This window comes from Salmo trutta, chromosome 16, assembly GCF_901001165.1.
Source record: "Salmo trutta chromosome 16, fSalTru1.1, whole genome shotgun sequence".
NCBI lineage: Eukaryota > Metazoa > Chordata > Actinopteri > Salmoniformes > Salmonidae > Salmo > Salmo trutta.
In genome coordinates this window covers 19,967,906-19,993,832 of record NC_042972.1, presented here as the reverse complement: position 1 = coordinate 19,993,832, position 25,927 = coordinate 19,967,906, and the positions used below count along the sequence as shown (strand labels likewise).

Genomic DNA, 25,927 nt, shown 5'->3' with positions numbered 1-25,927 from the left:
TCGGGGGGGGGAAGCTGTTCGTCCTGTGTGTCTTCCTGCTCACCATCACCTCTGGCTGGATCTTCTATCGCTCCTTGTTGGCTGTGGGGCTGATTGCAATGGCTGTGATAGTAGATCAGCACTCCTACTCAGAGATACTTCATAAATACAGCCTGTCATGACGTCGCCCGCCCTCTTTGGGTACAGCGAGCACTATTCCTCCTCCCTCTGCACCATCCCCCTCTCTCTGTCTCTCCTACACCCAGGCTGCTGCGACCTCAGGTCGTAAATTCCTGGAGGAGAATCCTTCCTCATGGACAGACAGTATAGAGAGAGTGAGTTTTCATAGAGAGAACAAAGGAATTTCTTCCACCTCACAGGACTTGAGGTCCGAACAAAATTCATGTTCTGAAGAATGTATAAAAGATCGGTGAAGTAACGAGCTACGAACTGGTCCGTTTAGTACAATTTTGTGAAACTCATGAGAGAATACCGCCACATTACCATAATCCTATTTATACAACAGTCTCAGTTGAGGCTTACATCTAGTTGTTGTACAAAATGAATGAGTAAAGATGAAACTATCTGTGAAATGATGTGATGCTATGTAATGATGTTAATGTGAGAGAATTGTATTTCTGTTTAAAGTTTCACTAAGTCATTGGCCCGCCCCCAGGAGCACAGACATGACCTGGCGTCATGGGACAGCCCTTTTCTATGTTCCGAATAAAACCCCCACCTGGGTTTTCCCACTTCAAACCAGCTTACCTCGATAACGAGTGGGCTTAGGGTTGAGACGAGACCAGTACCTCTATCACAGAGGGAAATAAGGCTTGAGTAGATTGCTGAATCTTTTAACCATCCCACGTGGTTAAACTCTTAGACTATCGATACCGACAGAATAAGAACAAGTCTTTGATATTAATTACTAGACTGCGAAGACCGACAACCGCTGAAACATCTATTCTATAACGACATGAATGAATGTCACTCTGAACTATCCATTATAACCACGACAGAGCGAGAGAGGGCGGACAAACTCTCCAACAGAAACAAACTTTTCAACAGAGATCCCGACACACTGAGCGTAAACATATATATTGATTGCAATTATTACCAAATGAGTGAGCGTTCATGTGCAAAGGATTAGCATTTCAATTGTTACAATTATCAACTCTGTAGTGTCTTCTCAGCTGACCCCCACTCCCCTTTTGTCTAACAAGCCGCCATGCCGGTTTAGCACACTAGGGCACTTCCCCCTATCGTTTCTTTGTAACCATATCTACTTTGTTTGTGTGATTCATTTCTGTGAGTACTTAGTAAATAAATGATTTTAAGACAATTGATGTATGGATGACTCATAGTGAAGACTTGGTTCGATAACCAACAATTTACGATGTTTGGAATGAGACTGACGTGAGGTAAAGAATAATTCATTAATCAGAAGACTAAGTGATCAGATATTAAAATATCTGAAAGTTATATTAGGAAAATTATAACTTTGTAATCTGAATATTTTCCTTGGTTCCCCGACTTCCTAGTTAATTACAGTTACATGATTAAGTAGTTTAATCACGTAATAATAATTACAGAGAATTTTTTATAGATGAATCTTCAGTTTAATGATGCCAAAGACACGACAAGCCCCAGCTCTCCAGGTCTTGCATGATAATCATTTGAGATCCATTGTCTTGTCACCTCATTTTACCAAACACTCCTAGTAAACTGTGCCATAGCCTAATGACAGACCCCTCAGGAATGTAAATATAGTGAAAATGGGCATAATGTGAGGCGAGGTACGATCCAACGATGTAAAAAGTAAAGCACACAATACATTACAAAAAGCTATATTTGCACGTTGAAACAATAGTGTTGACCAAGTCCGGCAATCACACCAAAGACCTAGAATCTAAGACCTATTTGTCTTGAGTGCTGGGAACTCAGTAGGGACAGATTATGGAAGCAGAACTCATTTTTGTTCTTTGCAATGGCAAATGATCTTTTACAAATAATTTAAAACAAATATTTACCATAAGTATTTTGCTTATATCTGTATCATCATCTGCCATCATCCAGTTCCCATTAACGGTCTCAAGAATCTTAAAGTTAGTTATTACACACAGATACAACATTTCCATGGGTGTTAAACTAATTGTTCAAAAATTGTCCATGTGGGTTTTTATGAATAGATGCACATGGGGTTTTATATGAAGCACATTTATTTCAACAATTTTATGCCTGTGCCTAAATCAAAAATTACAAAAGAATCATAAAGACTATGGGTCACAGTGTATAGGTACCCCTCCCTGATTGGCTGTGGAAATGTTCCTCAGTTCAGTGGGCAGGGCTCAAGCACTTAATTGGCAGGTATGACACAACAATAGATCCCCTGGGGTGTATTCACTAGGAACCAAACAGATCAAAAACGGGGAGGGACCTACCTGAATTTGTCCATTAGAAATTAAGTTTCCATTGCAAAACGTTTTGGACTAATGATTACACCTCTGGCTGACTACATCAGTTACATGGCCATACAGGTTCACAAGGGAAATGTTGATATGGCAGATTCACTCATGTACAAGTACAAAAAAAAGCATTTCCATAACCCCATCATCAACATTGAATACTGACAAAACCATGACTATTTAACTTGTTTTGCTTCAAGACAGAAAATTAAAAGCATTACACCTTTAGTAAAAACTGGTGAGTACAGTCTTTTTTGGAGCGAAGGGGGGAATAGACCAAGTTTCTTATCTTCTATCGTTCCCCTTGTACCCAGTGGGAGGCCGTGTCCCTCACACCTTCCCTCCTTTTACAGTAGGAGGCATTTATGTCTCTGCTTCCCCCGCCGGGCCTGTAGCGCCGCCCTCGTGGCCATCTCAAACACTTCCCTCACCCCATCCTTGCTCTTTGCAGAGCACTCCATGTAGCCGAAGGCACTGATCCGGTTCGCCATGTCACGCCCCTCCTCTGGCTTCACAGGCTCCTGAGAGGGGTGGGGGGTGGGTCAGAATGTGGAGTCAGGAAAGCCACATATTGATCTTCTGAGAATTGTGTGTGTGTGAGAGAGAGACTGACTGTACCTGCTTCATCTTGGCTAGCTCTCTGCGGGTGTGCTCGTCGTTACGCAGGTCCTTTTTGTTGCCCACTAGGATAATGGGAACGTTAGGGCAGAAGTGTTTGACTTCTGGAGTCCACTTCTCCGGGATGTTTTCTAAACAAGGGGGAAGGGCAGAAGTCAAGGCCAGTAGGAGTTAGCGAGAGCAAACTTCTTCAGCATACTAATCAAGGCTGTCCAGTAGGGCTGAGCGATATGCCGATATATATCGTGTGATGATAGAGCATAATATGAAACGATAGACGTTTTTCTATTGTTTATTTCATTGTGTCGCAAATCACACTCTTTACAGCAATATTTTTCGTCAATTGGACGACGCTTTGCGTTCGGAAATTTGCAACACAAACAAACATGGAAGAGAGTGAACGTGGCACAGAGCACGGAGACACGGAACTCGTACCTAAAAGAGGGGCAACTTAGGTCACATGGATGTGGTTTGGGTATGAAAAGTCTGACAGACCAGAAAACCGTACTCTGCAAAATATGGCGCAGGCCGGTCTCGACAACAGGCTCAAACACCACTAACCTCTTTTACCACCTACGCAAGAATCATGTGAAACAGTACGGAGAGAGTCTACGGATGAGACCCAAAAAGGTACAGTTGAGTGCTCAAAACAAACCCCCGACTCAGACGTTACAAGAGGCTTTTGCCCGCGTTACACCATATGGCAAAGAATCACGAAGATGGAAGGAGATAACAGCTGCCTTTACAACTAACATCTGCAAAGACATGGCCCCAATTTACACAGTCGAGAAACGGGGGATTCGTGGGTTGGTGCTAGAGGTCGACCGATTAATCGGAATGGCCGATTAATTAGGGCCGATTTCAAGTTTTCATAACAATCGGTAATCGGTATTTTTGGACACCGATTTTCCGATTTTGTAAAAGATTTTATACATCTTTATTTAACTAGGCGAGTCAGTTAAGAACACATTCTTATTTTCAATGACGGCCTAGGAACGGTGGGTTAACTGCCTTGTTCAGGGGCAGAACGACAGATTTTTACCTTGTCAGCTCGGGAATTCGTTTTTGCAACCTTCCGGTTACTAGTCCAACGCTCTAACCATCTGCCTTACATTGCACTCCCCGAGGAGCCTGCATGGCAGGCTGACTACCTGTTACGCGAGGGCAGCAAGAAGCCAAGGTAAGTTGCTAGCTAGCATTAAACTTATCTTACAAAAAACTATCAATCTTAACATAATCACTAGTTAACTACACATGGCTGATGATATTACTAGTTTATCTAGCGTGTCCTGCGTTGCATATAATCGATGCGGTGCCTGTTAATTTCTCATTGAATCACAGCCTACTTCGACAAACGGGTGATGATTTAACAAGCGCATTTGCGAAAAAAGCACTGTCGTTGCACCAATGTACCTAACCATAAACATCAATGCCTTTCTTTAAAATCAATACACAAGTATATATTTTTAAACCTGCATATCTAGTTAATATTGCCTGCTAACACGAATTTCTTATAACTAGGGAAATTGTGTCACTTCTCTTGCGTTCCATGCAAGCAGTCAGGGTATATGCAGCAGTTTGGGCCGCCTGGCTCATTGCGAACTGTGTGAAGTCCATTTATTCCTAACAAAGGCCGTAATTAATTATGACATAACATTGAAGGTTGTACAATGTAACAGCAATATTTAGACTTAGGGATGCCATCCGTTAGATAAAATACGGAACGGTTCCGTATTTCACTGAAAGAATAAACGTTTTGTTTTCGATATTATGGTTTCCGGATTCAACCATTTTAATGACCAAAGGCTCTTATTTCTGTGTGTTATTATGTTATAATTAAGTCTATGATTTGATAGAGCAGTCTGGCTGAGCAATGGTAGGCACAAGCAGGCTCGTAAGCATTCATTCAAACAGCACCTTCGTGCGTTTGCCAGCAGCTCTTCGCAATGCTTCAAGCATTGTGCTGCTTATGACTTCAAGCCTATCAACTCCCGAGATTAGGCTGGTGTAACCGATGTGAAATGGCTAGCTAGTTAGTGGGGTGCACGCTAATAGCGTTTCAAACATCACTCGCTCTGAGACTTGGAGTAGTTGTTCCCCTTGCTCTGCATGGGTAACGCTGCTTCGAGGGTGGCTGTTGTCGATGTGTTCCTGGTTCGAGCCCAGGTAGGAGCGAGGAGAGGGACGGAAGCTATACTGTTACACTGGCAATACTAAAGTGCCTATAAGAACATCCAATAGTCAAAGGTATACGAAATACAAATCTTAGAGAGAAATAGTCCTATAATTCCTATAATAACTACAACCTAAAACTTCTTACCTGGGAATATTGGAGACTCATGTTAAAAGGAACCACCAGCTTTCATATATTCTCATGTTCTGAGCAAGGAACTTAAACGTTAGCTTTTTTACATGGCACATATTGCACTTTTACTTTCTTCTCCAACACTTTGTTTTTGCATTATTTAAACCAAATTGAACATGTTTCATTATTTATTTGAGGCTAAATTGATTTTATTGATGTATTATATTAAGTTAAAATAAGTGTTCATTCAGTATTGTTGTAATTGTCATTATTACAAATAAATAATAAGTAAAAAAATTGGCCGATTAATCTGTATCGGCCCTTTTGGGCCCCCAATAATCGGTAGCGGCGTTGAAAAAGCATAATCGGTCGACCTCTAGTTGGTGCTAACACTCGACCCAAGGTACCAAATGCAAATTGATATGCGACACGTATTAATGCCAAAATAACAGGCAAAACAGGCAAGCCCCAAAAATATAAATATATATATATATATATATTTTTTTTTTAGGCCTATATTTATTTTGTTTGCAACTATAGTTGAAGTGTTTTCTATTTACTTTTAGATTTTATACATTCATATTTTATTACATGCTTAATTGAAAATTTGCCCAGGTTCTAAATAAAATAATCAAATATGAGTAAGTACCTTTTTATTTGAGTATAATTAAAAATGTAATAAGTAATAGGCCTTTACATGTGGTCATTTTATATAAACTATTTATTCATTTAATTTAAAGTTAATGTGCTATATCGTGATATGTATCGTTATATGAGATTTTGGCCATATCACCCAGCCCTACTGTCCAGGTAAATGTCCTCTGATTGTGGGTGTAAGTGTGCTTTCCAATTCTGTCAAAGCTCTGTCACCAAAAAAAGACCAGGTGTCACAAAAGTGAATGTGTATGCATGTGTATACGTCTGCACAGTTGTATTGATGTCTGACTGAATTGGTATGTGTGGGTGTCTGTATGCGTAGCGACATAAATACTCACCCAAACTGTCGGGGCTATCAATGGAGAAACACATGAGGATGACATCAGTATCTGGGTAAGAGAGGGGACGGAGCCTATCATAGTCCTCCTGGCCTGCTGTATCCCATAGTGCCAACTCAACCTGCCAAAGGATTTCAAGACACATCAACCAACTGTGCCCAACTTCCCAGATAAATACAGTGTATCTGACCTATTATGAAACAATGAAGAGGCATGATGCAGAATGGCCAATCCACATTTAATCATAGGAAAAGTCAGCAATACCACATAATTACACACAGCTGGGCAACTTACTGCTTAGAAAAATCTATTGAAACAAAATGTGATATCTGCCAACACTGTCTGCCACTATTGGCGCTTACCAATTTGGGCAAGCCTCGAGTGAGGTGGTGACTGTTGGCAGATTTGAATTCTGTTAATTCTCATTGATCGTCCTGCTTTGTATGATAAATGTAATTTACAGCGAGAGAAACGCAGGTTGAAAAAAACAAAGGGAGAAGACATTACCTGTTTGCTGTCGACCTCAATGTCAGCGACATAGTTCTCAAAGACAGTGGGCACGTAGACCTCGGGGAACTGATCTTTACTGAAAACGATGAGCAGACACGTCTTCCCGCAGGCTCCGTCTCCCACTATGACCAGTTTCTTTCGGATTGCTGCCATGACTGAACAAACGAGAGAATGTTGAGACAGACATAAATACATTACAGATCAAAGAGTTGGAGCATGGATGGTACTGGCAACAGATGTTTTCAAGTCCTGCATGGGCCTCATATTACGTAGTTAATAGTTACAGTATGTTAGCTGTAGCCCATTCATAGGCACCAACTCCCTTAGAGTGCATATAGATGAAGGTATCTTCTTCCTGGGGGACTTGTTAAGAGCCTGGACACTTGCTCAAATTGCTAACACGCATCGCTTGTGGTATGGTTTTGGAAACATAATGAACGTATCTTTTATATCAGTGACAAAAAATAAATAAAAAGGTAAAATTATTACACAACTTCATAGGGTTAGTGTTCCCATGTGATCATATCTCCATGTTACATAACTTGTTTACCGAAAACAGACAGAAGAGACCACCTGTGCTCCTGTACACCTGTGTGTAAGCATAACTGGGGAGGAAGTGTAGTCCGTCAACTGGAAGCACACAGTGTATGGATCTGTGCCAATCTGCTAACATTATAGTAAGTGCATCTTTTTTTTACTTGAAATATTTTCCCCCCTGGCTGATATGAAAGATAAGGGCCAAATGCAGGGCTCTAAAGTGCGCCCAATTTGGTCTCATATGCGACTAAATATGTTTCTGTGCAACCAAGAGTTTTATTTTGGGAGCACTGTGCAACTATGAAAAAAATCTCCCAGATAGTTGTAATAATGATAAGGCTTCGCTGTGACGTTGTTTCCGAGTTCCCTAGAGAAAGCGAGTGCAGATCCATTAGCGTCATTGTTGCACCATTACTACAGCGAAAACGCTTTGCTTCTAGCTCTACCAGGTCAAAAGATCTGACCCAATATTACTGGCGCACCATTTTTATCTTCCGATAGCTGATCGCCAGAACCGCATTTTACATTCAGAAACCATGTCGTGGACCGTTATAAAACCACTCGAGCGTCGACGTCGTTAACCATTTGTTTAGACTTTGTTCAGTCATGTTACCTCGTTGTCTAGCTAGCTAAGAACCTGGTAACTTTATCAGTTTATCCAAACATTTGGGGGCACATAAATAAAGGAAATGGGATAGCTTCTTCAGGAGATCAATGGTAATAGCAATGAATGAATGACAGATCTCTTGCATTTAATCATCCCAAACCTGACGTTTATAAAGAGACAGTGTACAATCTCAGTGCTTGAGGCGTCACTACGGTCCCTGGTTCGAATCCAAGCTGTATCACAACCAGCAGTGATTGGGAGTCCGATAGGGTGGCGCACAATTGGCCCAGCGTCATGTCCGGGTTTGGCCGGGGTAGGCCGTCATTGTAAATAAGAATTTGTTCTTAACCGACTTGCCTAGTTAAATAATAAATTAAAAAAATAGGACAAGAGCTTTTACACAATATAGAAACCTAATATTCCACAACTGACTTATTTACAGTGTTATATATTAGTTTCTAGGGCACAACATGTGCTTCAAAAGTAGCTAGAATTCCTTTAGCCTGTATCTCAATCAAAAAAGTATTTTCTGGTGCGCCTAAATTTTATGTGGTACTTTAACTTTTTTTAAAATTGGGACACTAACATTTTTAATTTAGAGCACTGGCCAAATGTTTTGAAATCTGTTTTCCAAGCGATGGTTATTGACTAGAGGTCGACCGATTCAGCATGGCCGATTAATTGGGGCCGATTTCACGTTTTCATAACAATCGGTAATCTGCATTTTTGGACGCTGATTATGGCCAATTACATTGCAATCCACGAGGAGACTGCGTTGCAGGCTGACCACCTGTTATGCGAGTGCAGCATCAAAAGGACCTTGTGGCTGCAAGGAGCCAAGGTAAGTTGCTAGCTAGCATTAAAAACGTATCTTAACCTAGTAATATCATCAACCATGTGTAGTTAACTACCTTGTCCTGCGTTGCATATAATCAAAGTGGTGCCTGTTAATTTACCATCAAATCACAGCCTACTTCAACTTCGCTAAACGGGTGATGAATTAACAAAAGCACATTCGCAAAAAAAAGCACAATCATGGCACCAATGTACCTAACCATGAACATCAATGCCTTTCTTAAAATCAATACACAAGTATATTTTCTTAAACCTGCATATTTCGTTAAAGTAAATTCATGTTAGCAGGCAATATTAACTAGGGAAATTGTGTCACTTCTCTTGCGTTCTGTGCAAGCAGAGTCAGGGTATATGCAGCAGTTTGGGACGCCTGGCTCGTTGTGAACTGTGTGAAGACCATTTCTTCCTAACAACGACCGTAATTAATTTGCCAGAATTTGACATAATTATGACATAACATTGAAGGTTGTGCAATGTAACAGCAATATTTAGACTTAGGGATGCCATCCGTTCGATAAAATACGGAACGGTTCCGTATTTCACTGAAAGAATAAACGTTTTGTTTTCGAAATGATCGTTTCCGGATTTGACCATATTAATGACCTAAGGCTCGTATTTCTGTGTGTTAATTATAATTAAGTCTATGATTCGATATTTGATAGAGCAGTCTGACTGAGCGGTGGTAGGCAGCAGCAGGCTCGTAAGCATTCATTCAAACAGCACTTTCCTGCGTTTGCCAGCAGCTCTTCGCAATACTTGCTTGATGCACTGTTTATGACTTCAAGCCTATCAACTCCCGAGATTAGGCTGGCAATACTATAGTGCCTATAAGAACATCCAATGGTCAAAGGTATATGAAATATAAATAGTAGAGAGAAATAGTCCAATAATAACTACAACCTAAAACTTCTTAACTGGGAATATTGAAGACTCATGTTAAAAGGAACCACCAGCTTTCATATGTTCTCATGTTCTGAGCAAGGAACTTAAACGTTAGCTTTTTTACATGGCACATATTGAACTTTTACTTTCTTGTCCAACACTGTTTTTGCATTATTTAAACCAAATTGAACATGTTTCATTATTTATTTGAGACTAAATTGATTGCAGTTATAATATTAAGTTAAAATAAGTGTTCATTGTTCATTCAGTATTGTTGTAATTGTCATTTTTACAAATATATATATATATAAAAAACTGACGATTAATCGGTATCGGCTTTTTTTGGTCTTCCAATAATCGGTATCGGTGTTGGAAAATCATAAATCGGTCGACCTCCATTATTGACATTGCTAACACAGTGTTGAAATTATAGCTAACCACTGAAAACCCAATGGAGAGAAGGGTTTGAGAGCTATGTTAGCAGTAGCCCAATATTGGACGAATGTTACCCCTTTGTCCAAGGACCTTACATGTTCTGTTAAAAGGGAGAATTGGCTCCGGTAGCCAAAACAGCCAAATACCCCATACTGAAACGATTCTCAATTGCAGCACAGTTCTAGAAACATAAACCCCTCTACTTTCATATCATATCAAAATAATTTCACAAATGCAACAAAAACAAACAGTTGCAACAGACTCCATGTGTAACTCTGTGTTGTTGTATGTGTCGAACTGCTTTGCTTTATCTTGGCCAGGTCGCAAATGTAAATGAGAACTTGTTCTCAACTTGCCTACCTGGTTAAATAAAGGTGAAATAAATAAATAAAAGACAGTATTTTTCAGTGAGAACAAGTTTGTGGCGTCTGTCTTCTGTTTACACACAAGTGTTCGGGGACGCAGATTAGAGGTCGACCGATTATGATTTTTCAACGCCGATACCGATTTATTGGAGGGCCAAAAAAGCCGATACCGATTAATCGGCCGATTATTATTATGATTTTTTTTTATGCACGCACACACACACACACACACCTCTGAAGTGACAACGATACTGAAGAGTCTGCTTAGGAGACAAAAACTCAACTGTTTATTTTTATTATTCAGAGTTTAAGTTACCTGTGATGAATGCTGAAAACAAAAACTGTAATTTCTATATGCAGGAAATCCTATTTTAATAATGGGCATGGTAAGAATTGACTACCAAAGTGCGAGTCATAATTCCCATGACACCTTCTAGCAAAATCTGAAAAGCAGTTCATTTATTCCATAGGATATTTTTAGATTAACTTAAAATAAGGTCTGTGTTTGGTTTAGGCTTACACCACCATGCCAATTTTATAACTGTGTAGATATCCATTGGATATAACTCTGATCAATATAAGCGAAGATACATTTTTTTTGTAGAGTGGATTTATGAAAATATGTTGACAAACGTTACCTAGTGAGATTTACACGGGTATCAAAACGCCAAGGCGGTTTAAGCACAAAACACAGACCTTATTTGTAGTAGATCAAGACATTCTCTATGGAAGACATGAACGGTAAAATAACGAAGGAATCCCTTTCAAGTTCAGCCGCAAGTTATTACAGGAATTATGACGCGTCGACTATTTCTCTCTAAACCATATACCTTTGACTATTACGAGCCTGCTGCTGCCTACCACCGCTCAGTCAGACTGCTCTATCAAATATCAAATCATAGACTTAACTATAATATAATAAACCTTAGGTCATTAATATGGTCAAATCCGGAAAATATAATCTCGAAAACATTATTCTTTCAGTGACATACGGAACCGTTCCGTATTTTATCTAACGGGTGGCATCCATAAGTCTAAATATTCATGTTACATCGCACAACCTACAATGTTATTTCATAGTTCTGTAAAATTCTGGCAAATTAGTTCGCAACGAGACAGATTCTGTATACCCTGATTCTGCGTGCAACGAATGCAAGAGAACTGACACAATTTCACCTGGTTAATATTGCCTGCTAGCCTGGATTTCTTTTAGCTAAATATGCAGGTTTAAAAATATATACTTCTGTGAATTGATTTTAAGAAAGGCATTGATGTTTATGGTTAGGTACACGTCGGAGCAAAGACAGTCCTTTTTCGCGAATGCGCACCACATCGATTATATGCAAAGCAGGACAGGCTAGATAAACTAGTAATATCATCAACCATGTGTAGTTAACTAGTGTTTATGATTGATTGATTGTTTTTTTATAAGATAAGTTTAATGCTAGCTAGCAACTTACCTTGGCAACGTAAAGCAGGAGGTTAGAGCGTTGGGCTAGTTAACGTAAGGTTGCATCCCCAAGCTGACAAGGTAAAAATCTGTCGTTCTGCCCCTGAACAAGGCAGTTAACCCACCGTTCCTAGGCCGTCATTGAAAATAAGAATGTGTTCTTAACTGACTTGCCTAGTTAAATAAAGGTAAAAAAATAAATAAATACATTTAAAATAAATTTAAAAAAATAAACCGGCAAATCGGTGGCCAAAAATACCGATTGCTATGAAAACTCGAAATCGGCCCTAATTAATCGGCCATTCCGATTAATCGGTCGACCTCTAACGCAGATAGCTAATTAGCACAGGTAGTCCACTGTCTTCCGTCTGTTTTCCATAAAACAAGCGCTATAACATGGATATGGCCGTGTGGGAACCCTAACACTATAAAAAGGTGTGTATCAATTTATTTATTTTTGCCAATATGAAAGGATCTTATGCTTCCAAAACCATACCGCAAGCGGTGTGTTAATGTTCAGACTGAACATCAACATACCGCAAAACTCCCCCCAACAGATGACGCCTTCTTCCAATGACTCTTAGCTACACTATATATACACAAAAGTATGTGTACACCCATTCAAATGAGTGGATTTGGCTATTTCAGCCACATCCGTTGCTGACAGGTGTATACAATCAAGCCCACAGCCATGCAATCGCCACAGACAAACATTGGCAGTAGAATGGCCTTACTGAAGAACTGCGACTTTCAATGTGGCACTGTCATAGGATGCCACCACTGAAGAACTGCGACTTTCAACGTGGCACTGTCATAGGATGCCACCTTTCCAACAAATCAGTTCTAAAAATATCTGCCCTGCTAGAGCTGCCCTTGTGAACTGTAAGTGCTGTTATTGTGAAGTGGAAACTTCTAGGGGCAAAAACGGCTTAGACGCGAAGTGGTAGGCCACACAAGCTCACAGAATGGGACCGCCGAGTGCAGAAGCACATAAAAATTGTCTGTCCTCTGTTGCAACACTCACTACCGACCTCCAAACGGCCTCTGGAAGCAAATTTCTGCACAAGACCTGTTTGTCGGGAACTTCATGAAATGGGTTTCCATGACCGAGCAGCCGCACACAAGATTAAGATCACCATGCGCAATGTCAAGCGTCGGCTGGAGTGGCGTAAAGCTCGCCACCATTGGACTCTGGAGCAGTGGGAACGCGTTCTCTGGAGTGACGAATCACGCTTCAACATCTGGCAGTCCAACGGATGAATCTGGGTTTGTCGGATGCCAGGAGAGCACAACCTGTCCCAATGCATAGTGCCAACTGTAAAGTTTGGTGGAGGAGGAATAATGGGCTGGGGCTGTTTTTCCTGGTTTGGGCTAGGCCCCTTAGTTCCAGTGAAGGGAAATCTTAATGCTACAGCATACAATGACATTCTAGACGATTCTGTGCTTCCACATGTGGTAACAGTTTGGGGAAGGCCTTTTCCTGTTTCAGCATTACAATGCCCCTGTGCACAAAGTGAGGTCCATACAAAAATGGTTTGTCGAGATCAGTGTGAAAGAACTTGACTGGCCTGCACAGAGCCCTGACCTCAACCCCATCAAACACCTTTGGGATAAACTGGAACGCTGACTGCGAACCAGGCCTAATCGCCCCAACATCAGTGCCCGACCTCACTAATGTTCTTGTGGCTGAATGGAAGCAAGTCCCTCCAGCAATGTTCCAACATCTAGTGGAAAGCCTTCCAAAAAGAGTGGAGGCTGTTATAGCAGCAAACGGGGGACCAACTTCATATTAATCCCCATGATTTTGGAAAGAGATGTTAGACGAGCAGGTGTCCAAGTACTTTTTGTCATGTAATGTAATGAGTCATGATCAGGGGCTATGTTACCTGTATCTATCTTTGTAGCAGTGGTGGAACTGTATTTTGAAATGAAATAACGGGATGAAATAAAAGGGACAGCTCTCACTTCAAAATATGAATTTGTCAAAATCATTGATTAATTCATATGATCGAATAGGTCTCCTGTAGGATTTGTGATCTGGAACAACACAGCTAGACTGTGTCTAATGTTATGAAAACACTAAGGGTACTTTTCAGATATAGATTATTTTTAATTCATTCGGGAACATATGACTCAGATCAAAATGGATCGATTGTGTATATTTGAATGTCAATCAGAATAACATTAGTTAACGCAACTAAAGTAGCTAGCTAAATGAGTGGGATATCAAATCAAGATAACGAGCAAGCTAATGTATGGTAACGACCCTGGGTTTATAAGCGCGGAAATCGACTCGGCCGTTCGAGCATGCTTTTGCGACACAGTTGATAGCGCATTGGCCTTCGGGTTAGAAGGTCGAGGGTTCGAGACCTGCTCCCTGCTGTTTCATTACAGTATTATCTATCCCCCTCCTCACAACAGTATTAACAGTTGGCTATTTTTGCTCGCTAAGTTACTGGCTTACCTACTTGATTAGCCACAAGATAAATAAAAAGTTAATGAATTAAACTAGGCAAGTCAGTTAAGAACCCATTCTTATTTACGACGGCCTACCAAAAGGCCTCCTGCGGGGACGGGGATTAAAAATACAAATATACGACAAAACACACAACACTAAATAAAGAGAGACCTAAGACGACAACATAGCATGGCAGCAACCCATGACAACACAGCATGGTAGCAACTAGCTAGGCAACTAACAGAAGGGTTATTACACAGCTAACTAACTTTACTAACAACTAACGTTAGATAGCTTAGCTAGTTCTAGCTAGCTAGCTCAACACGAAATAAAAGTTGGTCAACACATGTGTTATTAATTTATGCGGCCATGTGTGATATTGCAGGGCACGAATACCACGTAAACAGTCCTAGCTAACTAACTAGTTAACGTTATCTATGTGAATTTAAAATAACTAATTTGCCAACGATAGTTTGCTAGCGAATTAGATTAGCCTATCAGACGCGGAAGTGAAGGGGTGGCTAGCTTGCTAACTGGCAAGGTTGAAGAGGAAAATACATTTAGACCTGGTTAGCTTTTAATGCGCTTAAAATAACTATGTTAGCTAGTTATACTACTGCATTATTGGTTTCTGAGTTATATTGGCAACATTTGTGTAATCCAATTAGGCTTACCTGGCCAATAGGTAGCTAGCTAGTTTGTTGTTTTCTTGATAATGTCTCGGTCTCACGCTTGACTAGTTTGCTTGTGTTAGGCTAGTAGCTCCCAACCGTGTTTGAGGGGGCGCTCTGAAACAGACCGCGAGGAGGAGGTGCTTGACTCGGACTGCGTAGGACGGGTGGAACTGAAAAATCTTTGATGACCCGGACAGCAAAGTCTGTGTACAGACAGGGTTTCCTCCCTCTATGGACACTGACTGAAGCCACACAGTTCCGAACATGGCTACAACAGAGATGCCCTATTTCAGCCCATCGTTCAGACTGCAGCGGTGTTTATTTGTCACAAGAAAGATATACCTCCAGATGGACCTTGGCAAAAACGCCAACAAATGAATTGATTCTCAAATAATCCATTTCCATGGTGATAATTATGATTATTAATAATAATGATCATAGTTAATTGATAATTATGATGAATGGTAATTGCACTGATGGAGTATAAACGTTTTTAAAAGTCCCTGCTAAGAAATGAGTAAAGGTAGCCCGAGTGGCGCAGCGGTCTAAGGCACTACATCTCAGTGCAAGAGGTGTCACTACAGTCCCTGGTTCGAATCCAGGCAGTATCACATCTGGCCGTGATTGGGAGTACTATAGGGCGGCGCACAGTTGGCCCAGCGTTGTCCAGGTTTGGCTGGGGTAGGCCGTCATTGTAAATAAGAATTTGTTCTTAACTGACTTGCCTAGTTAAATTTAAAAAAGCCCTTGATCATGACTCTCAGCTCCATTACATTACACCTCAATCAGTGGACAAAGGTTGCTTCTTCTTTGAGATTGGGTTGGTGGATCACATCCAACATTTAAGGTGCGTACACAGCCACCTACTGTACGGGAGTGTGAGGCCAGTCATGGCCTACTGACTTTCAATTATTTTATTAGTCCTGTAAAGCCCTAGACACCCCCCCCCCCCCCCACACACTACACCCCCCCAAACGCCAATCCCGTCCAGTCTCTATGAAGGAGTATTTGGCTGTTTTGGCTTCCAGAGCCAATTCTCCCTTTAAACAGAACATGTAAGGTCCTTGGACTAAGGCGTAATGTTAGGCTCCTTTACTCCAAAATTTGGCTAGAGTAAAAGGCCTTGCATTCTTCTATCAATCACATTGTTTTATAAAGCCCTTTTTACATCAGCAGATGTCACGAAGTGCTTATACAGAAACCCAGTCTTAAATCCCAAACAACAAGCAATTCAGATATAGAGGCACGGTGGCTAGGAAAAACTCCGTAGGAAGGCAGGAACCTAGGAAGAAACCTAGAGAGGAACCAGGCTCTGAGGAGTGGCCAGCCCTCTTCTGGCTGTGCTGGGTGGAGAATATAAGAGTACATGGCCATTAAGGCCAGGTCGGTCTTCAAGATGTTCAAACGTTCATAGATCAAATCACATTTTATTTGTCACATGTGCCGAATACAACAGTGAAATCCTTACAAGCCCTTAACCAACAATGCAGTTTTAAGAAAATACCTAAAAAAAAAAGTAAGAGATAAGAATAACAAATAATTAAAGAGCAGCAGTAAAAAACAATAGCAGGGCAATATACAAGGGGTACCAGTACAGAGTACATTTTTATTTTATTTATTTATTTTATTTAACCTTTATTTAACTAGGCAAGTCAGTTAAGAACACATTCTTATTACCTTGTCAGCTTGGGGATTTGATCTAGCAACCTTTCGGTTACTGGCCCAATGCTCTAACCACTAGGCTACCTGCCGCCCCGGTGCGGGGGCACCGGGGCATCGAGGTAATTGAAGTAATATGTACAGGTAGGTAGAGTTATTAAAGTGACTATGAATAGATAATAACAGAGAGTAGCACCAGCGTAGAGGAAGAGGGCAATGCAAATAGTCTGGCCATTTGATTAGCTGTTCAGGAGTCTTATGGCTTGGGGGTAGAAGCTGTTTAGAAGCCTCTTGGACCTAGACTTGGCGCTCCGGTACCACTTGCCGTGCGGTAGCAGAGAGAACAGTCTATGACTAGGGTTGCTGGAGTCTGACAATTTTTAGGACCTTCCTCTGACTCTGCCTGGTGTAGCAGTCCTGGGTGGCAGGAAGCTTGGCCCCGGTGATGTGCTGGGCCGTTCACGCACTACCCTCTGTAGTGCCTTGCGGTCGGAGACGGAGCAGTTGCCGTACCAGGCAGTGATGCAACCCATCAGGATGCTCGCGATGGTGCAGCTGTAAAACCTTTTGAGGATCTGAGGACCCATGACAAATATTTTCCTGAGAGGGGAATAGGTTTTGCCATGCACTCTTCATAACTGTCTTAGTGTGCTTTGACCATGTTAGTTGGTGATGAGGACATTTTTACATTTTTAGTCATTTAGCAGACACTCTTATCCAGAGCAACTTACAGTAGTGAATGCATACATTTTATACATTTTTTTCTCTTTTTTTCTCTCTCCATACTGGCCCCCCATGGGAATCAAACCCACAACCCTGGCATTGCAAACACCGTGCTCTACCAACTGAGCCACAGGGAAGCCTGGATGGCAAGGCACTTGAAGCTCTCAACCTGCTCCACTACAGCCCCGTCGATAAGAATGGGGGAGTGCTCGGTCCTCTTTTTCCTGTAGTCCACAATCATCTCATTTGTCTTGATGACATTGAGGGAGAGGTTGTTGTCCTTGAACCACACGGCCAGGTCTCTGACCTCTTCCCTATAAGCTGTCGCATCGTTGTCGGTGATCAGGCCTTCCACTGTTGTGTCATCGGCAAACTTAATGAAATGATGGTGTTGGAGTTGTGCCTGGCCGTGCAGTCATGAGTGAACAGAGAGTACAGGAGGGGACTGAGCACGCACCGCTGAGGGGCCCCCGTGTTGAGGATCAGCGTGGCGGATGTGTTGTTACCTACCCTTACCACCTTGGGGCGGCCGGTCAGGAAGTCCAGGATCCAGTTGCAGAGGGAGGGGTTTAGTCCCAGGGTCCTTAGCTTAGTGATGAGCTTTGAGGGCACTATGGTGTTGAACGCTGAGCTGTAATCAATGAATAGCATTCTCACATAGGTGTTCCTTTTGTCCATGTGTGAAAGGGCAGTGTGGAGTGCAATGGAGATTGCATTATCTGTGGATCTGTTAGTGCGGTATTCAACTTGGAGTGGGTCTATGGTTTCTGGGATAATGGTGTTGATGTGAGCCATGACCAGCCTTTGAAAGCATTTCATGGCTACAGACATGAGTGCTATGGGTCAGTAGTCATTTAGGCAGGTTACCTTAGTGTTCTTGGGCACAGGGACTATGGTGGTCTGCTTGAAACATGTTGGTATTACAGACTCAGACAGGGAAAGGTTGAAAATGTCAGTGAAGGCACTTGACAGTTGGTCAGCGCATGCTCGGAGTACACGTCCTGGTAATCCGTCTGGCCCTGCGGCCTTGTGAATGTTGACCTGTTTAAAGTTCTTACTAACATCGGCTGCTGAGAGCGTGATCACACAGTCATCCGGAACTGCTGATGCTTTCATGCATGTTTCAGTGTTACTTGCCTCGAAACGAGCGTAGAAGTAATTTAGCTTGTCTGATAGGCTTGTGTCACTGGGCAGCTCTTGGCTGTGCTTCCCTTTGTAGTAATGCTGTAATAGTTTGCAAGCCTTCCCACATCCGACGAACATCGGAGCCAGTGTAGTACGATTCGATCTTAATCCTGTATTGATGCTTTGTCTGTTTGATGGATCGTCGGAGGGCATAGCAGGATTTCTTATAAGCTTCCGGGTTAGAGTCCCACTCCTTGAAAGCGGCAGCTCTACCCTTTAGCTCAGTGCTGATGTTGCCTGTAATCCATGGCTTCTGGTTGGGGTATGTACGTACAGTCACTGTGGGTACGACGTCCTCGATGCACTTATTGATAAAACGAGTGACTGATGTTGTGTACTCCTCAATGCCATCGGAAGAATCGTGGAACATATTCCAGTCTGTGCTAGCAAAACAGTCCTGTAGTTTAGCATCTGCTTCATCTGACCACTTTTTTATAGACCGAGTTACTGGTGCTTCCTGCTTTAATTTTTGCTTGTGAGCAGGAATCAGGAAAATAGAATTATGGTCAGATTTGACAAATGGAGGGCGAGGGAGAGCTTTGTACCCATCTCCCGTTGCACATTTAACATGCTGATAGAAATTAGGTAAAACTGATTTAAGTTTCCCTGCATTAAAGTCCAGCAGAGTCAAATAATAATCACAGTGGTTGTAGAGGGTGCAACAAGTCAGCCCCTCAGGAGTAAATGTCTGTTGACTTTTCATAGCCGAGCATTCAGAGATCGAGACAGCAGATGAGGGAGAGAGATAGAGAGAGAGGGAGAGGTACACAGATACGATACAATGATTTAGATATATATATACAGTACCAGTCAAAAGTTTGGACACTCCTACTCATTCAAGGGTTTTTCTATGTCTTTACTATTTTCTACATTGTTTCACTTTTGAACATAAAGTGAACAGTACCCAGATGAACGTGATAAACATTGTTTCCGAGGTCGGACAGGCAGACAGCGAGGCTTATATTAACCCCCGCTGTACCAAACAAAATACTAGGCTGGAAGCAAGGGGAAATAATGTCAGAGTTGAGATAAGTACAACTATGCAAAAATGATTAACGACCTGGACTGTAGCAACATGAACAAAAGAACTAACAACCAGATTTTTGTCCAACTATATCTTTTGGTGGAAGAATGAAATGGTATGAATTGACTTATCGAAATAAAGTTTTAATGAAAATGTGTAATTCATTGTTATTTTAATATGTTGGCAACAGTTTTCTAAAAGCAATAAGGCACGAGTGTCAAACCCTGATCTGTTTCACCTGTGTTTGTGCTTGTCTCCACCCCCACCAGGTGTCTCCCATCTCCCCTCATTATCCCCTGTGGATTTATACCTGTGTTCTCTGTTTGTCTGTTGCCAGTTCGTTTTATTCGTCAAGCCTACCAGCAGTATTCCCCTTGCGCCTGTCTTTTCTTTAGTTCTAATTTTCCAGGTTTTGACCATTCTGCTGCCATCCTGTACCTTGCCCCACCACACTGGATTAATGACCTCTGCCTGCCCTTGACCTTTCAATTTGCCTGCAGACACTGTCTGCATCGGGGTCTTCCCTAAAATGTGATAATGCAAGGCAGTATTTTTTATTTTACCTTTATTTAACTAGGCAAGTCAGTTAAGAACAAATTCTTATTTTCAATGACAGCCTAGGAACAGTGGGTTAACTGCCTTGTTCAGGAGCAGAACAACAGATTTCAGCTCAGGGATTTGATCTTGCAACACTTTTGGTTACTAGTCCAACACTCTAACCACTAGGCTATCTGCCGCCATCATGAATACAGCCACATGAATACAGTCACATTTACCTGTGACTGTATTCATGACACAGCATTGTCTCACGTACCTTATTGCTTAATTATAATACAGCATAACTCAGCAAGACAAGTAAAGTAAAAATACACAATGACAAATGGCAACAGAAATAATGTTGGTATTAGTATTAATTTAATATTAACAGCTGATTTTCCAGAGGGACGCGAAAACCCATGGAGCAACCCAACTCCCCTAACTCACATCGAATAACCTAACTGAAAAACATTTCCCTGATCTCTTTTAACAAGACAATCAATCAAGCTTCTGGAAAATACACAAATAATCAACATGTAGCCTACACATTAACTACACACATTATTGACAGTCACATTAGGTGACTCGGAGAGCAAGTCATGCGCTGACCAACTGGCAAGTAGCTTCACTGACATTTTCAACCTCTCCCTGACCCAGTCTGTAATACCTACATGTTTCAAGCAGACTACCATAGTCCCTGTGCCCAAGAATATCAAGGTAACCTGTCTAAATGACTCACATCTGTAGCTTTGAAAGGTTGGTCATGGCTCACATCAACACCATCATCCCAGACACCCTGGACCCACTCCAATTTGCATACTGCCCCAACAGATCCACAGATGACGCAATCTCTATTGCACTTCACACAGCCCTTTCCCACTTGGACACAAGGAACACCTACGATATAATGCTGTTCATTGACTATAGATCAGCATTCAACACCATAGTGCCCTCCAAGCTCATCACTAAGCTAAGGACCCTGGGACTGCCTCTGCAACTGGATCCTGGCCTTCCTGATGGGCCACCCCCAGGTGGTGAGGGTAGGCAACAACACATCCGCCATGCTGACCCTCAACACACCCTCAACATGGGGGCCCCTCAGGGTTGCGTGTCTAGTCCCCTCCTGTTCTCCCTGTTCACCCATGACTGTGTTGCTACCATGCTGTGTTGTCATGTGTTGCTGCCATGCTATGTTGTTGTCTTAGGTCTCTCTTTATGTAGTGTTGTGGTGACTCTCTTGTCGTGATGTGTGTTTTGTCCTATATATATATTTTTTTATCTCCGCCACCGTCCCATAGGAGGCCTTTTTCTTTTTGCTAGGCCGTCATTGTGAATAAGACATTGTTAACTGACTTGCCTAGTTAAATAAAGGTAAACAAATTAAATAACTTTCTTTGTTATAGAGACAAAAAGATTGGAGAAGTGGTTTGTTCATACATCTCCATTTTGGATAGATAAGTCTTTGTGTTGTTTGTTTAGTGTGCTCCAATTTGTGGTTAGATTGTATGGATTCTTCAATTACAGTTACATTGAGCTGATTTCTGACGCGCTGTTCCTTCTTTTTCCATAATGTATTTCTGTGTTGTTTTATTGATTCACCATACTGAAGGCGTAGGCTCAGGTTTTCTGTGTCTCTATGTTTTGGTTGGATAGGTTTCTCAATTTCAAACCATTTGTCATTGTTGTTATTTTCTTAGGTTATCTGCTTGGCATCTTTAGATTTGATAAGGAAGCTGAGAGGTCAAATATACTGTTTACGCTTTCTACTGCCAAGCTTTTTACTACCTTTGTCACACCCTGATCTGTTTCACCTGTCTTTGGGATTGTCTCCACCCACCTCCAGGTGTCACCTGTTTTCCCATTAGTCCCCGGTGTATTTATCCCTGTGTTTCTTGTCTCTCTGTGCCAGTTTGTCTTGTTTTGCCAAGTCAAACAGTGGTTTTTCTAGCTCCTATTTTTCCCAGTCGCTGTTTTTCTTTAGCCCCCCTGGTTTTTGACCCTTGCCTGTCCTGATGCCGAATCCGCCTGCCTGACCACTCTGCCAGTTCTGACCTCGAGCCTGCCTGTCCCCTTGTACTGTTTGGACTCGGACCTGTTCACTGAACCCCTGCCTGTCCTGACCTCGAGCCTGCCTATCGCCTGGTACTGTTTGGACTCGGACATGTTCACTGAACCCCTGCCTGTCGCCTGGTACTGTTTGGACTCTGACCTGGTTTATGAACTCTTGCCTGTCCCCGACCTGCTTTTTGCCTACCCCTTTTGTTATAATAAATATCAGAGCTCAACCATATGCCTCCTGTGTCTGTATTTGGGTCTCACCTTGTGCCCTTATAGCCTTCCCTATTACAGTGAAATGTTTTTTCCAATAAATTGTCTAAAAGAGATTGAATTTGTTGTTGCCTAATAGTTTTTTTGGTAGGTTTCTACACAACTTTCCTTCATCTATAGTATTTCTTAGTATTATGCAGTTCCTTTGGCTTTGATGCCTCATGATTGAGTATTGCTGTGATTTTTCTGTGATCTGATTAGAGGTGTCAGTGGTCTGACTGTGAACACTGAGAGACTCTGGGTTGAGGACAGTGATTAAAGTAGTCTACAGTACTACTGCCAAGGGATTAGCTGTAGGTATACCTACCATAGGAATCCCCTCAGCCTACCATTGACTATGTATAGAACCAGCACGTGACAGAGCTGCAGGAGTTGTGAGCAGTTTTTTTTTTCCTCCTTTTTTCCCCCTCATAGTTGTCTAGTGAGCATATTTGGGAGGGAATGCTGTCACCTCCAGGTAGGTGTTTGTACCCCGTGTTACGTGCCTCCTAGTAGGAGGGAGATGCAGGAATCAGGAGCAGGAGAGCAAGGAAGTCCCAGTGGCACAACCGTTTATTAAAGGAGTCCCAACTCAACAACAACATGGGGGGAAACACGCCCAAACGAAGTCGCCACACACAGGGAAAGTAATGCAACACACGGAGGAGAAACCTCTACTCCTAAACATATATCTAAACGGTACAACTACCGAGTGAAAAGAAAACCCTGTGGTGCAGACACGCACCCCTAACAGAGTAACACCTACAAACAATCCCGCACAAAGACTAGCAGGCAGCGGAGGTAAATAAACCCACCCAAATCAACTAATGGAACACAGGTGTGACAAAACAGACAGACACAAACGAAAAGGAAAAATGGATCGGTGGCAGCTAGTAGGCCGGCGACGACGACCGCCGAGCACCGCCCGAACAGGGAGAGGAGCCCCCTTCGGTGGAAGTCGTGACACCCCGGTGTGCTTAGAGTTTCAGGTTCTTGTCCAGTTCTGGCATTTAGGTCGCCACAGGCTAGTACATGTCGCTGGGCCTAGAAATGATTGATCTCCCCCTCTAGGATGGAGAAGCTATCATTGTTAAAGTATGGGGATTATTTTGGGGGGGATATAGGTAGCTCACATTACATTTTTCTGAGATAATTTTCTTATTAATTTCTAGCCAGATGTAAAATGTTCTTGTGATGCTGTGGTCTGGGTGTAGGTCCTCTTGGCGTGGGTTCCCTCGATGCAGGTCCTACGGGAGGGGGTCTCGCTGGTCTGGGCGAGGTGTCTGTTGCTCTGTTACTCCTGTGTTACTCCTGTAAGGTGCAGGGGCTGCGGTTGAGGGTAACGTCATTCAGGGTCCTGGCAAAAGTTGGGACTGCTGCCTTGTAAAGGCTGGTCGTAAAGGCTGTTCAAGTCCCAGGTGGAGTGGTGGGCCAGGTAGACTTTAGGTTTTGAGGCACAGTCCCGGGAAAAGCTATCATCCGCTGTATGGTGGCAGGGTGAAAGTCTTTTCATGGTAGCAGGGTGGAGATAACCACTTGTGTGTTAGGGAAAGTGGAAGAAGCTTTTTCAGTCACACCCTCGAGGGCTGTGGCCACCCATTTCTTCTGGGCTTTCAGTTCATTTGTGCCTGTGTGAATTATGATGTGGCTGGAGGACCCTAGTCTGTCCTCTGACAACAGCTCCAGGGTGTGTCTAGTGTTTGGGCACCAGAGTTTAGCCACTTTGTGTTTGGGAAAACGTTTATTCTACTGAATGTATTTCCCGTTTGAGTCAATGAGGAGCAATGAGGAGCACAATCTCTAGCTATTGTGTGTCCTCATTGGATGTGTGGGGGTTGTCAGGAGGGCTATCGAGGGAGCTGACAGGAGGGCTGTTAGAAGGGGGTGGGGTCTGTTGTGTTGGTGGGTCCTGTGTTGTCTGTCTCATTGTGGTATTGAGGTTGTGGTCCGGGTCTGAGGTGGGCTGTTCTGCTGGCTTCTCTGGGGGAGTGTCCTGCTCTCTGTCACACCTCAGCTTTCTCACCTCATCTACCCAGTGCTGTAGAAGGTGGGGGAGGGGTCAAGGTACGTGAGCGGTCCACTGGGTTGTGAAATCCCAACCAATCACAGCAGGCACAGCATCACTCCAGGAGCTTCTTGCAGTGCCTGCTACTGCCTAGTGCAGTATATTTTATTGTTTCTTTTTTCGGAAGCTTCAAGTGCCCACATCACTAAGGATCTATCATGTTCCAAACACACTAACACAGTAGTGAAGAGGGTAGGACACGCCTCTTCCACCCTCAGGAGGCTGAAAAGATTTGGCATGGTTCCTCAAATCCTCAAAAAGTTCTACAGCTGCACCATGGAGAGCATCTTGACTGGCTGCATCACCGCTTGGTATGGCAACTGCTTGACATCTGACCGTACGGCGCTAGAGAGGGTAATGCGTATGGCCCAGTACATCACTGGGATCGAGTTCCCTGCCATCCGGTACCTCTATACCAGACGGTTTCAGACTCCAGCCACCCAAGTCATAGACTGTTCTTTCTGTTACCACACGACAAGTGGTACTGTACCAGTTCACCAAGTCTGGAACCAACAGGACCCTGAACAGTTTCTCTCCTCAAGCCATAAGACTGATAAATAGTTAGTTAAATAGTTAACCAATAGCCATAAGACTGATAAATAGTTAGTTAAATAGTTAACCAATAGCTACTTGGACTTTCTGCATTGACCCTTTTTGTGCTAACTTTTTTTTTCTTCTTCCACATACGCTGCTGCTACTGTTTACTATCTGTCACTGTATTCCTAGTTCTATGTACGTATCTACCCCAATTACCTCATACCCCTGCACCCCTGCACAGACTCAGTACTGTTACCCCTTGTATATAGCCAACTTATTGTTACTCATTGTGTATCTACAGTAAAACTTCAATTAATAGCCTGGGCGTTTATTCACTTAAATCAACAGGCGCTTATTACAGTATTTGAGCCAGGTGTCTAGCTTTAGCTCATTTGAGTAGTTATTTGTTTAATTCCAGCATTCACTTCCAGCATTTTAATACAGTTCTTCACTGCCTGCACTGTGTTATCATTTGTACATAGAGTATATTTTGTATTAATATGCCTGTATTCAAATATATATATATGGCTGAACAAAAATATTAATGCAACATCCAACAATTTCAACGGATATACTGAGTTACAGTTCATATAAGAAAATCAGTCAATTGAAATAAATAAATTAGGCCCTAATCTATGGATTTCACATGACTGGGCACGGGCGCAGCCATGGGTGGATTAGTTTTTCTTCACAAAAGGGCTTTATTACAGACAGAAATACTCCTCAGTTTCATCAGCTGTTCAGGTGGCTGGTCT

At 42.4% G+C, this 25,927-nt stretch overlaps 1 protein-coding gene across 1 annotated transcript; it reads right to left on the bottom strand.

Moving 5' to 3' along the window:
- Positions 1-1,582: 1,582 nt before the first annotated feature.
- Positions 1,583-15,316, bottom strand: LOC115150254 (transforming protein RhoA). Its single transcript, XM_029693352.1, has 5 exons — positions 15,136-15,316; positions 6,870-7,027; positions 6,363-6,483; positions 3,063-3,193; positions 1,583-2,965 (listed from the first exon to the last, which is right to left on the bottom strand). Exons 2-5 carry the CDS (start codon positions 7,023-7,025, stop codon positions 2,792-2,794), a joined length of 582 nt encoding a protein of 193 aa, XP_029549212.1. The 5' UTR covers positions 7,026-7,027; positions 15,136-15,316; the 3' UTR covers positions 1,583-2,791.
- Positions 15,317-25,927: the final 10,611 nt, after the last annotated feature.